The 12715-nt window shown below is 40.4% G+C and overlaps 3 protein-coding genes across 3 annotated transcripts; all 3 read right to left on the bottom strand.

The window, feature by feature from the left end:
• Nucleotides 1-377: 377 nt before the first annotated feature.
• LOC104616289 (feather beta keratin-like) lies at nucleotides 378-728 on the bottom strand. The gene has a single exon (XM_010281904.1). The coding sequence runs from the start codon at nucleotides 726-728 to the stop codon at nucleotides 378-380; it is 351 nt and encodes a 116-aa protein (XP_010280206.1).
• A 4702-nt stretch (nucleotides 729-5430) lies between these two features.
• LOC104616293 (feather keratin 4-like) lies at nucleotides 5431-5781 on the bottom strand. Its single transcript, XM_010281905.1, has one exon. The coding sequence runs from the start codon at nucleotides 5779-5781 to the stop codon at nucleotides 5431-5433; it is 351 nt and encodes a 116-aa protein (XP_010280207.1).
• Nucleotides 5782-11861: 6080 nt separating this feature from the next.
• On the bottom strand, nucleotides 11862-12343 carry LOC104616337 (feather keratin 1). The gene has a single exon (XM_010281903.1). It carries the CDS (start codon nucleotides 12326-12328, stop codon nucleotides 12032-12034), a length of 297 nt encoding a protein of 98 aa, XP_010280205.1. The 5' UTR covers nucleotides 12329-12343; the 3' UTR covers nucleotides 11862-12031.
• Between the last annotated feature and the right edge of the window lie 372 nt (nucleotides 12344-12715).

Genomic DNA, 12715 nt, shown 5'->3' with positions numbered 1-12715 from the left:
GCATAACTTTAATGAGAGCAAAAAGTAGAATAAAAAAGTACAAACTGTAAGTATGTATTTCTAGGATTCAGTAAGACAACAGGTAATATGTCTTTTCATCCTGGCTTTCTTTTCTCAGGGCTGCTGTGAACTGAGACAATAAAGTCCCATCTACAGCAACAGAAAAAAATACATTTCATCAGAAGTATGAAGTGTTCAAAGAATAAGACAAGCAAAGGCCTGATTTTAGGGGATGCCAAGCTCCCACAGCTCCATTAACTTCAGGTGGAGTTGTGGGTGTCTAACATCACTTCTGAAAACCATGGCCACAAGCTCAGTCCTGCGTCAGGTCGTGCTTCAGCGTTCCTGGCCATTTCTTCCCGCTTGCTCCTCACGCTTTAGCACGGCTCGCTAAAGCCACTGCGGTAGGTGTTGTAGCGACGGTAGGGCCGGCTGTACCCACCGCCCAGGCTTGGGTAGCCAAAGCTCCCAAATCCCGAGGAGCTGCCGGAGGAGATGGGCACTCCCTCAGAGCTGAGAGTGCTGCCCACGGCTGCAGAGGTGGTGGATCCCACAGCGGTGTTCTGGGGGAAGGAGCTGAGGATGGGTCCGGGCAGGGTCACCACCACTGGAGAGGGCTGGATCACCACTGTCGAGTCCTGGCACTGCCTGACGCAGGGCTCGTTGCAGCTATTCGCCAGCGGGGTTGGGCCACAGGGGGTGGGAGGGCACAGGTCATAGGAAGACATGTCTGTGGGACAGGGGGAAGTCTGAAATACAAGGAAGAAAGTAAAAGCAATATAAAAGCTGTATTAAGTTTATAAAAGTCAGGTAGGAGGATAACATATGTGAAAGTACCTAGAGAAGGTGGTCAGGGAGGTAATCAGTTATTAGATCAAAATCCACAGCAGGCAGTCTGAACATAGCATAGGGGCTTCTCTTATTTGTATAAGGCTGCTGGAGGATGTCTCTGCTCTGGGGCTGGCCTCTGGACTCCGGTGCCAGTCCTGGTACAGTTTGCCCTAGCCCGTACCAGCAAAGGCATTTCCCATTCCTTGGTAGTTTCCCTTTGCACTGTCTCTCTGGAGAAGGTGCAATCATGCCTCTACCAGGAGATGGAGAAGAGCAGCTGGAGCTCTCATGAGGCATGGGAAGTGGCCCTGAGCTGAACATTGACCCATAAGTGGGTTTAGTGTCTTAATGCTAGAACTTAGTCACTAACAGCCCAGCCAGCAGCATTTGCAGAACTATAGAAAAGTGTTTGAAAAGCATCATTTGCTCCCAAATGTCATATGACCAGAACAGGCAAACTTGGAGTGTGAAGGATTATTTTCCCGATCAGAGGTTTCTGTCTTGATTTGAATTCAATGTATTTGTGTCTGCTGGGATGCCTGCTCTTCTGCCTGTGGAAAATGGGACTTGGGGATGGATCCTGGAACTCAGCACTTTTTTTTTAATTATTTTTTGCTAGTCCCAGTTTCTTAAGATGAGACTGTATTTCCAACCAAGTTCATTGGCTAGCTACTCCCTTAGCATTTGTCTCTAAAATGGAGAATGAAGATGCTTGTTTTGAGAGACAATACTGCCAGTATCCTCTAAGTTCTGTCTCATTACACCCTGTTTCACAAGTAAACAAAGCCTTTCTTTTGGCAGAAGTAAGCCTTTCTAATTTTCCTTCCCAAAAGGAAAAAACCTAGCAATATTTACAAAGAACTAAGAATAACAACAACAAAAAAAGGAGCAGTCATCAAAGTAATAGTTTAGCATTTTAAAAGACACAGGGAAGATTCAGACTTACCTGTTCACCTGGGCGAATAAGGCGAGAGAAGTGGATGGAAGAGTCTTGTGTTGTATAGGCTTTTATACCATGTTCCAGACTGCCTGCAGACCAGAGACATATATTATGCATGAAATTATTTAACAATCCATACTTTTGCATGCAAAATCCACCAAACTGATGAATCCTTTTTTTTTTTTTCCTTTCAAAATCTCTTTTAGTATTGCTCTATTTTTTTCCCTCCCCTTATTACATTCACATTCCAGTATAGACAAAGCTTTCATCTTCAACAATGTGCACCCACTTAATTGCTTGGAAGACTGTGGTGACTCGTTTGAATTACAGCAGTCATTATGTTGCCTCCTGAGGCCAATGTACATTTTATGTTTCTTTTTAGTCATCAAGACACTGCTTAAGGGGATTGTATACGATGTGTAGTCCTTATTCAAGACTTCACTCCTTTAGGTGAATAATCATGTAGCTCTGAGGTGGGGGTCCGGGCTCAATTCACAAACATTTCCATTCCAAGGACTCAGCTTTACCACAAGACAAGACAAAATGTAAAATAGGTATTCCCAAATTTTGCACTTCTGCACTATTTCAATCCCACACAAACATACAGCTGAGAAGAGCACCAGGTTTCCATGAGTATTGCAAAAGAAAATTAAGACTGGTGAGAATTGCTGACCAGAGACAATAAAACACGTTCTAAACCTGCTTGGGCTAACCCACAGTTTTCCCAGTTTGTACGAATACAGCTAATACAAATACATACAAGGCTGCATTTCTTTACCCAATCATAAATTTTAAATTAATTTTCCATGTCAAAGTCAAACAATCACACTTTTAATGAAAGAGCTTGATTACTTGATCTTATTACTTTCTGACATTTATTAACTGCCTCTACTTCTTGATATGATTTCAGTGGAGTCTCTTACGTGAGGAATCACCATTATTCCTACCTGAAATCCCAGTAAATCACTGGGATGTGCAGCAATATTCACATCAAATTAAGTATGAATGTGCGTGTTAAAGATTGCTCTCAAGTATTGGTTCTTAGAGGTAGTGCTCTGCCTGAGCTAAACTACGGCATTAATAGAAGTTACACGGAGCAGTTCTCCATTGTATTTATCGTTATATGATTTTTTTCACCTCTGCAGCCTGCAGTGGCCTGCCCTGGCTATACGCCAACCTGCTGGAAATACTTGCACAGATGGGAAGTATGCAAAAAGCAGGGATCACGTCTGTCCTCTTAGCATCACTGTCCCTCAGCAAGAGATATGAATTAACTCTAAATGAAGAGTGTCCTTATACATAGGTTGGTCTTGGTCTTCAGAAGAACAAAGGACTTCAAAGTTCATAACAGCTTTTCACTAATGGCTCAAATATGCAAAGTTTCATGCTACCTAATGTTCAAGGTACGTGACAAGATCTCAGCACCGGCATCACCTGGCTAATAACCTAATTTCAAAGTGTGTGAGTCAAGATCACTCAAAGGACTTCACAAACTAATTCAAGGTAAACACCTTCAGAAACTTTAATTATTTTATTAAAAATTTTCATAATTGATTAAAAAAAAAGCCAAATCTTCATCTTCTGCAAAATCCTATAGGTCTGCATATTTTAATGATTCTTCACAAGAAAATTTTCCTCTCCTTTTCTAGAAAAGTAGAGAGTCTTTTTCTTCCCTTTCCTCAAAATCTCGACTATCCAACATACTACCTATCATCTTTTTATATGTTTTAAAAGATTATTTCCTTATAGTAGGTTAAAACAGTCAATCACCTGGAGAATTAATTTCTCTTTCATCTGTAGAATGAGATAGCCAAGGAATGCTAACTTTTGCTCATTCTTCCCTCTAGGGACATAAACAGTTTTTGTTGCAGGGTATATAATATTTTAGAAACAGACTCATTAACAACCTGGAAATGTTTTCATTGATATTCTGCCAGATTAGTCTAATTAGCACCTAGAGTTCACCCAAGAGGTTGAGAGCCTTTGGATCTTGCTTTTTGGGATTGTTAAGGCTGGCGAACCAGGACTTAACAGCTCTCACTTATGGATCAGTAATGGAGTTTCACATTCCACACACTCAATTAAAACCCTTTGTGTAACAGCAGAGTCCTCCCATGACAGGCTGGTGAACTACCAAATTGCCAAAGAGCTGACAAATTACTTACATGAATTGAAATTTGTATCATCTTTGTGTTGTCTTCAGAGGCTTGAGTGTAATAGTACAAGGCATTCAAATGATTCACAGGTCTTTGAGATGAAAGCAGCTTTGAGGAAGGCTTTTTATTTGATGCCAGGATGAGACTAGACTGGTACATAAACCATAAGTAATTTACCTACTGGGAACAATTTAAGTATTGGGGACAATTTAACCAGCTGCAACAGATTTTATATAATTGAAATTATTTTAATGCCTCAAATGTTCCCAACATCCTCAATTTTCCCCCCGAATCTTTGTTTTAGTAGCTTCAGTGGCTGTTGCAAATCCGGTTTAAATCTCAGGTCCTTACTTTTAGCAAAAACAGTTTACTTGCAAGGATTTCCAAAGGTTTTAATGCTTACCAGTGTCCTATATTTATTTTACGTTAGCGTGCTTCATTCCTTGACATGAGTTTTTTGTTGGAATTCCGTAGCGCTGCAGCCAGGACAGTAAAGACAGACAAGCTTTTATAAGGAGCCCTGAAATACACAGTACTTATGCAGTAAATAGATCAAAGAATTTTGCTCTGTGTCACAAAAAGCTATGTGTATACCTCCTTTGAGACTTCTGCTGCCGTTCATGTTTTACTTCACAAATTCAAGCATTCAAGCAGTGATTTGGTGGCAAAAGAATGTAAATCTTTCTTTGCACCCTGCAGCTCCAGGTCAGAGTTACTGAGAACGTGAATCACAACAGAATTCCTTAAAACAAATACCTTTATATGCTAGATTAGACATCCCGCCATTCTGTTAGATCATAAAATGCTTCCAGCCTTGAGAGTCATTTCTTGGCAAAGATACAGAAAGCCAAGTATTATGATGAGTCAGTGTGGGATCAATATGCATTTCAGCTGCAAAGGAAAATATCTTCTTAATCTTGAGCTCCAAACATATGTTCTCCTCCTTTATTAGTGGCCCCAGTAGTATTCATATCATGTCTCTGCCTGGTAGTGATGATCTATGCAGTGATGAATTTCCCCCAGAAAAAGTTTCAAAAGATGGTAGGAGGGGAAGGAAAAAATAACAGAAGACTGGAGATATGATAAAAGCATAACTTTAATAATACCGAAGAGTGGATTAAAATACTGCAAAGCGACAGGTTTCAATATGGGAAGAACGGCACATCTCATGGTGATGTATTCCACAGACAGAGCTCTTCTTGCAGTGTAGCATTTCACCTTGACAATCAAGTCCCATCTACTGCCTAAATTATAAGTTTTACACCAGGTAGTATCACATACAGTGATGTGCAGCAAAACTACATACTTGATCAGAAATATAAAGTAGTATAACAAGAGTAGGGGCCTCATTTTAGGCAATTACTAACTCCCACAGCTCCATTAACTTCAGGTGGAGTTGTGGGTGTCTAACATCACTTCTGAAAACCATGGCCATGAGCTCAGTCCTGTGTCGGGTCGTGCTTCAACATCCCTGGTCATTTCTTCCCACTTGCTCCTCACGCTTCAGCATGGCCCATAGAAGCCACTGCGGTAGGTGTTGTAGCGACGGTAGGGCCGGCTGTACCCACTGCCCAGGCTTGAGTAGCCAAAGCTCCCAAATCCTGAGGAGCTGCCAGAGGAGATGGGCACTCCCTCAGCACTGAGAGCACTCCCAACAGCAGCAGATGCTGAGGATCCCACAGTGGTGTTCTGGGGGAAGGAGCTGAGGATGGGTCCGGGAAGGGTCACCACCACGGGAGAGGGCTGGATCACCACTGTCGAGTCCTGGCACTGCCTGATGCAGGGCTCGTTGCAGCTATTCGCCAGTGGGGTTGGGCTGCAGGAGGTGGAAGGACACCGCTCGTAGCAGGACATGGCTGTGGGATGGAGGGAAGTCTGAAATACAGGACCAGAAGTGAATGCAATGTAGGAGTTGTACTACACTTACATTTACTCAGCTCAGGTATCAGGACAACAGGAGCTTTTCAGGGATCCTTTCAGGAGTTGAGTGTGGAATAAGTTGAGAAGGAAACAGAATTTTTAAATATGCTACAAGACGGAGGCTGAAATAATCCTCTCTCTGTTGCTGGTGAACCAGTGGAATGGCTGGCAGCAGAACAAAAGGACACATACCTGTATCATTACTTTAATTTTAGTATTGTGATTGGCTCTATGTCTGGAAAGACACTACTGAGATCCAGCCCCAGGTATTCAGAGAATTGTAGAAGTAGTAATTATGAGTAATACCACAAATGTACTTATGTACAGAGTTCAGTAGACATCTGGAAAAAGAAAGGAAGGCTTATTTTCCAGGTTCCAACTTTGCCTATGAAGAGGTACAAATTTCAATATAGTTAAGCATACCTGCAGTTGACATCTTTGGAAATCTTTCCCAGACAACTTGTCCACAGACACGACATCTATGAGGAAGCCGGGAGTTCCCTGCATACTCCCTGTGTCTGGTTCCAACACACCAATAAACACAAAGTTCGATGTTTCCTATGTCCATCTCAGTCCACTGGATGCTCAGCTCTCCTTTATTTTTGCTATTCTCTCTCCTTGTCCTCAAGGTCCCTGAAACCATTTCTCTAAACTTGCAGGAGATGTCATGGCACCTTATAACATAATTGCAAAACTTGGCAACTATAAGACACCAAGCAGAACTTTTTGGTGTTGTCTATCATATTGAAGTCCATGTTGATCATGTTGATTACTAGAGTAGAAGAACGTTGAGGATATGTGATTAGAGCCAATATCTTTGCTGAACTCAGTATGACTATCCCTTCTAATCTCAGTATGCAGCTTCATTTTGTCTTCATTTAGAAAGTGGTATTTAGAGCTCAAAAACTTGTGGTTCAACATAATGGATTTTTAAAACTTACAAACCTCTGCTTTAAACCTTCCTAGTTTCCTTGCTCTCCAGCTGTTTCTTTTAGTATCTGGTTCATTTTACCCTCGTTTCCCACTGTGCCCAGTAACAGATTGATCATAACAACAATGGGAACATTGAAGAAGCCTCCCATGGAATAAACAGCACAGAAAAGAATTTTTCTGGATGACATTTCTGAAGATAAATGTATCCACATCCTTTACAAAGACTGTTGTTTTCACATAACCCAGCTGAAATTTCAGGAATTAGAGATGGTGAATAAGACCTTAAAGATATAAAATGCACACTGCTACTTGAAAGATGAATGAGCACATAAATCTCCGTAATCATAGAATGGTTGGAAGGGACCAATGGAAGGTACCTTTAAATATCACCTAATTCCAACCCCCTTACACAGGTGTTCTACCCATTCAGTTTGTTGTTGTTGTTGTTATTGTTGTTGTTATTATTATTATTATTATTATTATTATTTGCTAAGTCACTTAGCATATCTGAAAGCCCACATTTGTACAGATTTATATCACCATTTCAAGGATCTAGATGACAAAGTCAGGACTCCAGAAATACCTGCAATTCTAACAGCAAAAAACAACTTTTTAAAGAGAAAAAGTCTACCCCCCAACCAATCCGGCAATTGACAGAATACTGTGGAGAAAAAAGAAGAGCAACCAAATTGTTATGAAGGCAAGAATTCAGCAAATAGAGAGAAGTAGATTTGAACTAACCTTGTTCACAAAAGAGGAAAAAGGTAAGAGAAGTGGTAGGAAGGACCTTGAGTTGAGTTAGTTTTATACTGCATCTCAGATGGCCTGAGGACCACAGACATCCTTTGTGCATGAAATTATTTACCAACAAGTATGTCCTGAATGCAAAATGCTTCTAACTGATTAAATGTCTTTTCCTTACTGTTTATTACTTTGTATTCATTTCCTTATCTTCTGACATACATATTCCGTCTCTCAACTGGAAAATTCCAGTTTCTCTCATCTTCTGGTATTATGGACCAAATTTATTCCAGTGCCACCTTTCAGTAACAACAAAATTTATGCTCCAGTGTATGTTTCACTTTAGTCATAAGGAAAAATATTAAAAAGAATTTATACAATACATAATTCATCATCCAAAGGCGTTCTTTTATTAAGAATATGAGTGTAAATCCTTAATAAATTCTGGTCTCCACCAAAGTTTACAAAGCTCTGACTCCAGCCAAGAATAAGAACAATCCAGATTGAACTTCTGTGTTTTGTGAAGGCCCTGCAAGAAAGCACAGGCATGTGCACACCTGAAAACCCACTGAATCCACTGAGAAAGAATCAGAGCCCTGTGTGACATTCAGAGAAAAATACTATTATATCATATCAAATTCAGATAGTATCACCCTATTACACTTCAATAATGCAGTCTGAGGCAAAGCTGCTAGCACACAGGGACATTTAAACTTGATTCATCCATTCTTTTACAAAGGTATCCTATAACTCCCTCTATACCATCTCAGACCACAGATATGAACAAGTCGTCTTGAGGACACAAACGAATTTTAAGGTATTTTGAGGTATTATCCTTGCACAAGCTCAACTGCAGAGTCATTGTGGGGAAAAAAAACACACAAGGGCCTGCTTGTCATCGTATTTTTTCCCCTCACTACAGACTGCAGTACAAAGTGATTGAACTGCAGACTGATGGAAGTTCATTGCATAGTAGAATATATATACAAAATTTTTTTTTCTTTTTTCACTTTACAGTGTCTCCTGTACAAGCTGCAGGGTTTGAACCTCTCCTTGGAGATGAGTTGCTAAATATTGTGCATGAGGATTCATAGACATCTGGGAAATAAAAGTTCTTGGTCTCAGATTCCTAAAGAAGAAGGGCTTCAAAGTCCTTCACAATTTTCATTAACAATGTTCATATTCACAGAAGTTATCAAACTGTTCTTGATATATGATGAGGTTTTAACAGCCTCATCATCTGCCCAAATGGGATGTCTTTAAAACCTCTGAACCAAGATCATTTTTTGCCATCTATAAGCCAATACATAGGTTTATAACTTCACAAAGTTAAGTCATTTGTATTTAAACAGACTATGAAAACCAACCATGAAAATTGTTTTAAAGAAAAAATCAACCTTTTAAAAAAACTTAAACTGGTTTTCATTTTTCAATAACATTATCTAAAGTGACCCACGTGTGCTCTTAAATATTTCTCTTCCTTTCCAGACCTAAACAATGCTACCGACCCATAAAAATGGCAACATGTACATTTTTGAAATACAAATTCTTTTGTAGCATCAGGTGCTTACTGGCAACTTAGAGAATTAATTTTCCTGTAAAACTTGTAACAATACCCACAGAAGTTTTCAACACTTCTGTTCTGCTTCCTTCTATTAATACAAGAGCTTCTATTTGGTATACTATTTCAGATTTTAAAAACAAGTTCATCAGAGATGACGGCAGTATTTTCAAAAAGACTTCTGAACTGTCTCCTGACCATGGCTCCACTCCAGATTAGTCTGATTGGCTCAAAGAACTCATGAAAGATGGTGAACAACTTAGCTGGTAATTGTTCTTAAGTGGGTCAGACGGGGAATTGCACACAAAGAGTTTTAGTAAGTGGCTTGAATGTGATCTTAGATTGTGTTCCCGAGACACCCACAAGCTAATAAATTGCTGAGGAGCTGAAAAAAAAGTCTTTATTAGACTGCGCTTGGAATAATTTCATATTGACACTAATAGAGTCGGTATAAAAGTACCAGAAATTAAAAGTACCCGTAAATTGTGCAGATGAAAGAATTTTTAATGGGTAGAGTAGGCTTCTCATGCAATGCCAGGCTGAATGTAGACTGGAAAACAAAAGTAAAACAATTACATTACCAAGAAAATGTTCCACCTGCAAAAATATATGTGGGAACTAATTCATGTAAAAAAGGATGCCTCAATAGTCTCATAAATTTTTAAATATCTGTATGCATAGCTATTGTACCCATTTCTCCAATCTTAACATACAAAGGCTTTCAAATTTATGTTCACATTCTTCAGGAACCGTCTCTCTAATGATACATTTAATAAAGACTCCAACATCCTGCACAAACACTCCGTGATGCCACGCTGTCCAAAGACAGCTAGTTCCAGGACGCTGCTTTCTTTTATTCTTTTAATTCAACAAGCATAGGTTTAGGGGCTTACAGCAGAGAGTAGTTCTCCAAGCTTTTTCATTCACAAGTACCACAAATGTACCTTTCAGGATATGCTGTTGTTGGACACAGGACACTTAACCAGACATTTCATTCTTTTGATACTCCTTTCTCTACTCTTTATGCTACACGTTCATTTGCATCATAGAAAGGCACTTTCCTGCCACCAAGAACGAAGCCATTCTTTGATGCACAGAGTGCAATCAGTGATTCCCCGCACATCTGAGTGAATAACTAATTACTTCACTCATACCAGTTCTGTCAACAGGACACCATATGCTCGTGTACGCATTCCAGGCCCTTCAATTATTTGTTTAGAAAACACATTCACAGGAACCAATTCTGTGAGACTCCACTCAGTCTAGTGCCTATTGATTTACCATCTTTCATACTTTGCCTTTGCTGCTTCAAGCCACAGCCTAAAAGGGGGCCCATCCCATCTTATCTCTAAACTTTTTTTTTTCCCCGTGCATTGGTAACTTTGCAAGTATTTCTTAAGTAAAGAAAACTTGGAACATAAGCATAAAACATTTGAAAAAAAGTAAACATACCTCTTCTCCGCCCCCAAGTGGAGATTTGGCCTGGTTCCACCACTGAACTTGAATGCCAGGTATCTTCCCTCTGGTTCCTCCACTATTTCTATCTCAGCCCTATGATAATTTGATTTTCAAATAGATTTTAGTGAGCTCTAAAAGAGAAAACCATGCATGAGGTATAGAGTCATCAGAAATTACACAACTCTCATTCTTATTGCTTTCCTGCTCTATGTCCTGCCAGACCACGTGTAGCTCCAGCAGGAGAGCAAAGGAGTCAATACAATTAAAAACTTGGATAATTTTCCTGAAACTTGTGTACCTACAGAAAAGGGTATTCTTTATTATTCTTTGATGTTTCTTAGTTGCACACAATGTGCTGACTTTAAACATCATTTAGAACATTATTAGATGGTGAGGATTAAAAACAAACTGTCCTTAAGTAGGGGCATTTGTCTAGTTCTTCACTCACATAATTTTTCTTTTATATTGTGAGAGTTCTTGTGTGGATTAGCTAAGCAATAAGATTTATTTGGCTTTGTTTAAGTTTTGAAAGAAAGGGCATCAAAACCCATCATAAAAATTTATTAATGATACAACCATGTAAAGTGTCTTACTACTCTGATGAGATTTGTACATTCACTTCACCTTTGAAGCCTTGAGTCAAGATCAAAGCATGTCATGGCTAAAGCTTCAGTGTCTGGTAATGTTCAATTTAACCAAAGAGAGACACCCAAATACTGCTCCTGAAAATCTTATCATGCACTTACCAATTCTCAGAGTTTCAAATATGTCAAATAAGTGATAAAATCAGAAAGCTCCCAACTGGAATTATCATAATTGTACTTTTCACAGAGATGTAAAAAAACTTTGGAAAGAACTAGCAAGAAAAATATATATGTAAACCCGTTGAATGCTTCACAAGAGTGTAAACAAAAAATAAATATTTTTGTTATGTTAATTGTGTTGAGTATTCAATTCGCACTTTCCACTAAGAATGTACTCTGCATAGATTTCCATATAATGAAACATTCCTCCACAAGGGTATGAAAAAAATGGAGAAAAAAAACCACAATGAAACTCAAATCCAGATGCAACATCAATTTAATGATAAAAAGTCAAGTAGTATTCTGCAAATAAAAAGGAATATGCATATTTATATGAGGGAAATAAGCCGTTTAAAACATTCCAACTGAAAGACAGCAAGCAAGACTCAGCTTTCCCTTAATTCCACAATAAAAGCACACCACTGATCATTTAAAAGAATACCATTATACCAAGTCAATGTGAAACTCAAAAATCACAGATGAAAGGCAAGTTATTAAAACCAAGACAATCAAGAATAAGACATATGTTGGCCATGTTTCCAGACAGCAATTGCTTCCCTCCCTCCTTTGCAGGAGGGCACAAGGCTGCTCAACCCATCTGGAAACCCGGGCCAGCAGCTCCGTCCTCAGTCCGGCACCTGGCTCTGGGCTTCCTGGTCGATGCACTCACTGGGCGTCCATCCCGGCTTTAGCAGGGCAGGCACCTTCTGCCACAGTAGCGACCACCAAGGCCAGAGAGGCCATAGCCCCCGGAGGAGATGGGCACTCCCTCCTCACTCAGGATGCTGCCAACAGCAGCAGATGCTGAGGATCCCACAGCGGTGTTCTGGGGGAAGGAGCTGAGGATGGGTCCGGGCAGGGTCACCACCACGGGAGAGGGCTGGATCACCACGCGGGAGTCCTGGCACTGCCTGACACAGGGCTCGTTGCAGCTGTTGGCCAGCGGGGTTGGGCCACAGGGACGGCACAGATCGTAGCAGGACATGGCTGTGGGATGAAGGTGCACCTGGGAGAGAGGGCAGGGAAAGCACAGGCAGCACGTGAGGTGCAGCCTGACAGCCTGCTCGGCAAGAGACAAGGCACAGGCAGGGGAGCAGGGCTAGCCTGTGTTGGGAGCAAGAGAGATTGAAGAGCCCCAGTCACAAAGATAGGACAGCAAAATCAGACAAGACCTTCTCCCACCTCTCATATTGGTGGCAAGGAAAACAGAGATGAGGGAGTAGCATCAAGGAGCAAGGTTCTCAGAAAAAGTGACAATAAGAAAAAGACTTAGTGAGGTAAAAGTGGTTGCAGCTCACCTTGTTCACCAAGGAGGAGAAGGCAAGAGAAGTGGATGAGGGAGCCTGCAGTTGGACTGGCTTTTATACCGGTC

Source organism: Phaethon lepturus, unplaced genomic scaffold, assembly GCF_000687285.1.
Source record: "Phaethon lepturus isolate BGI_N335 unplaced genomic scaffold, ASM68728v1 scaffold15592, whole genome shotgun sequence".
NCBI classification, from domain to species: Eukaryota; Metazoa; Chordata; class Aves; order Phaethontiformes; family Phaethontidae; genus Phaethon; species Phaethon lepturus.
This window is presented reverse-complemented; position numbering and strand designations above follow the sequence as displayed.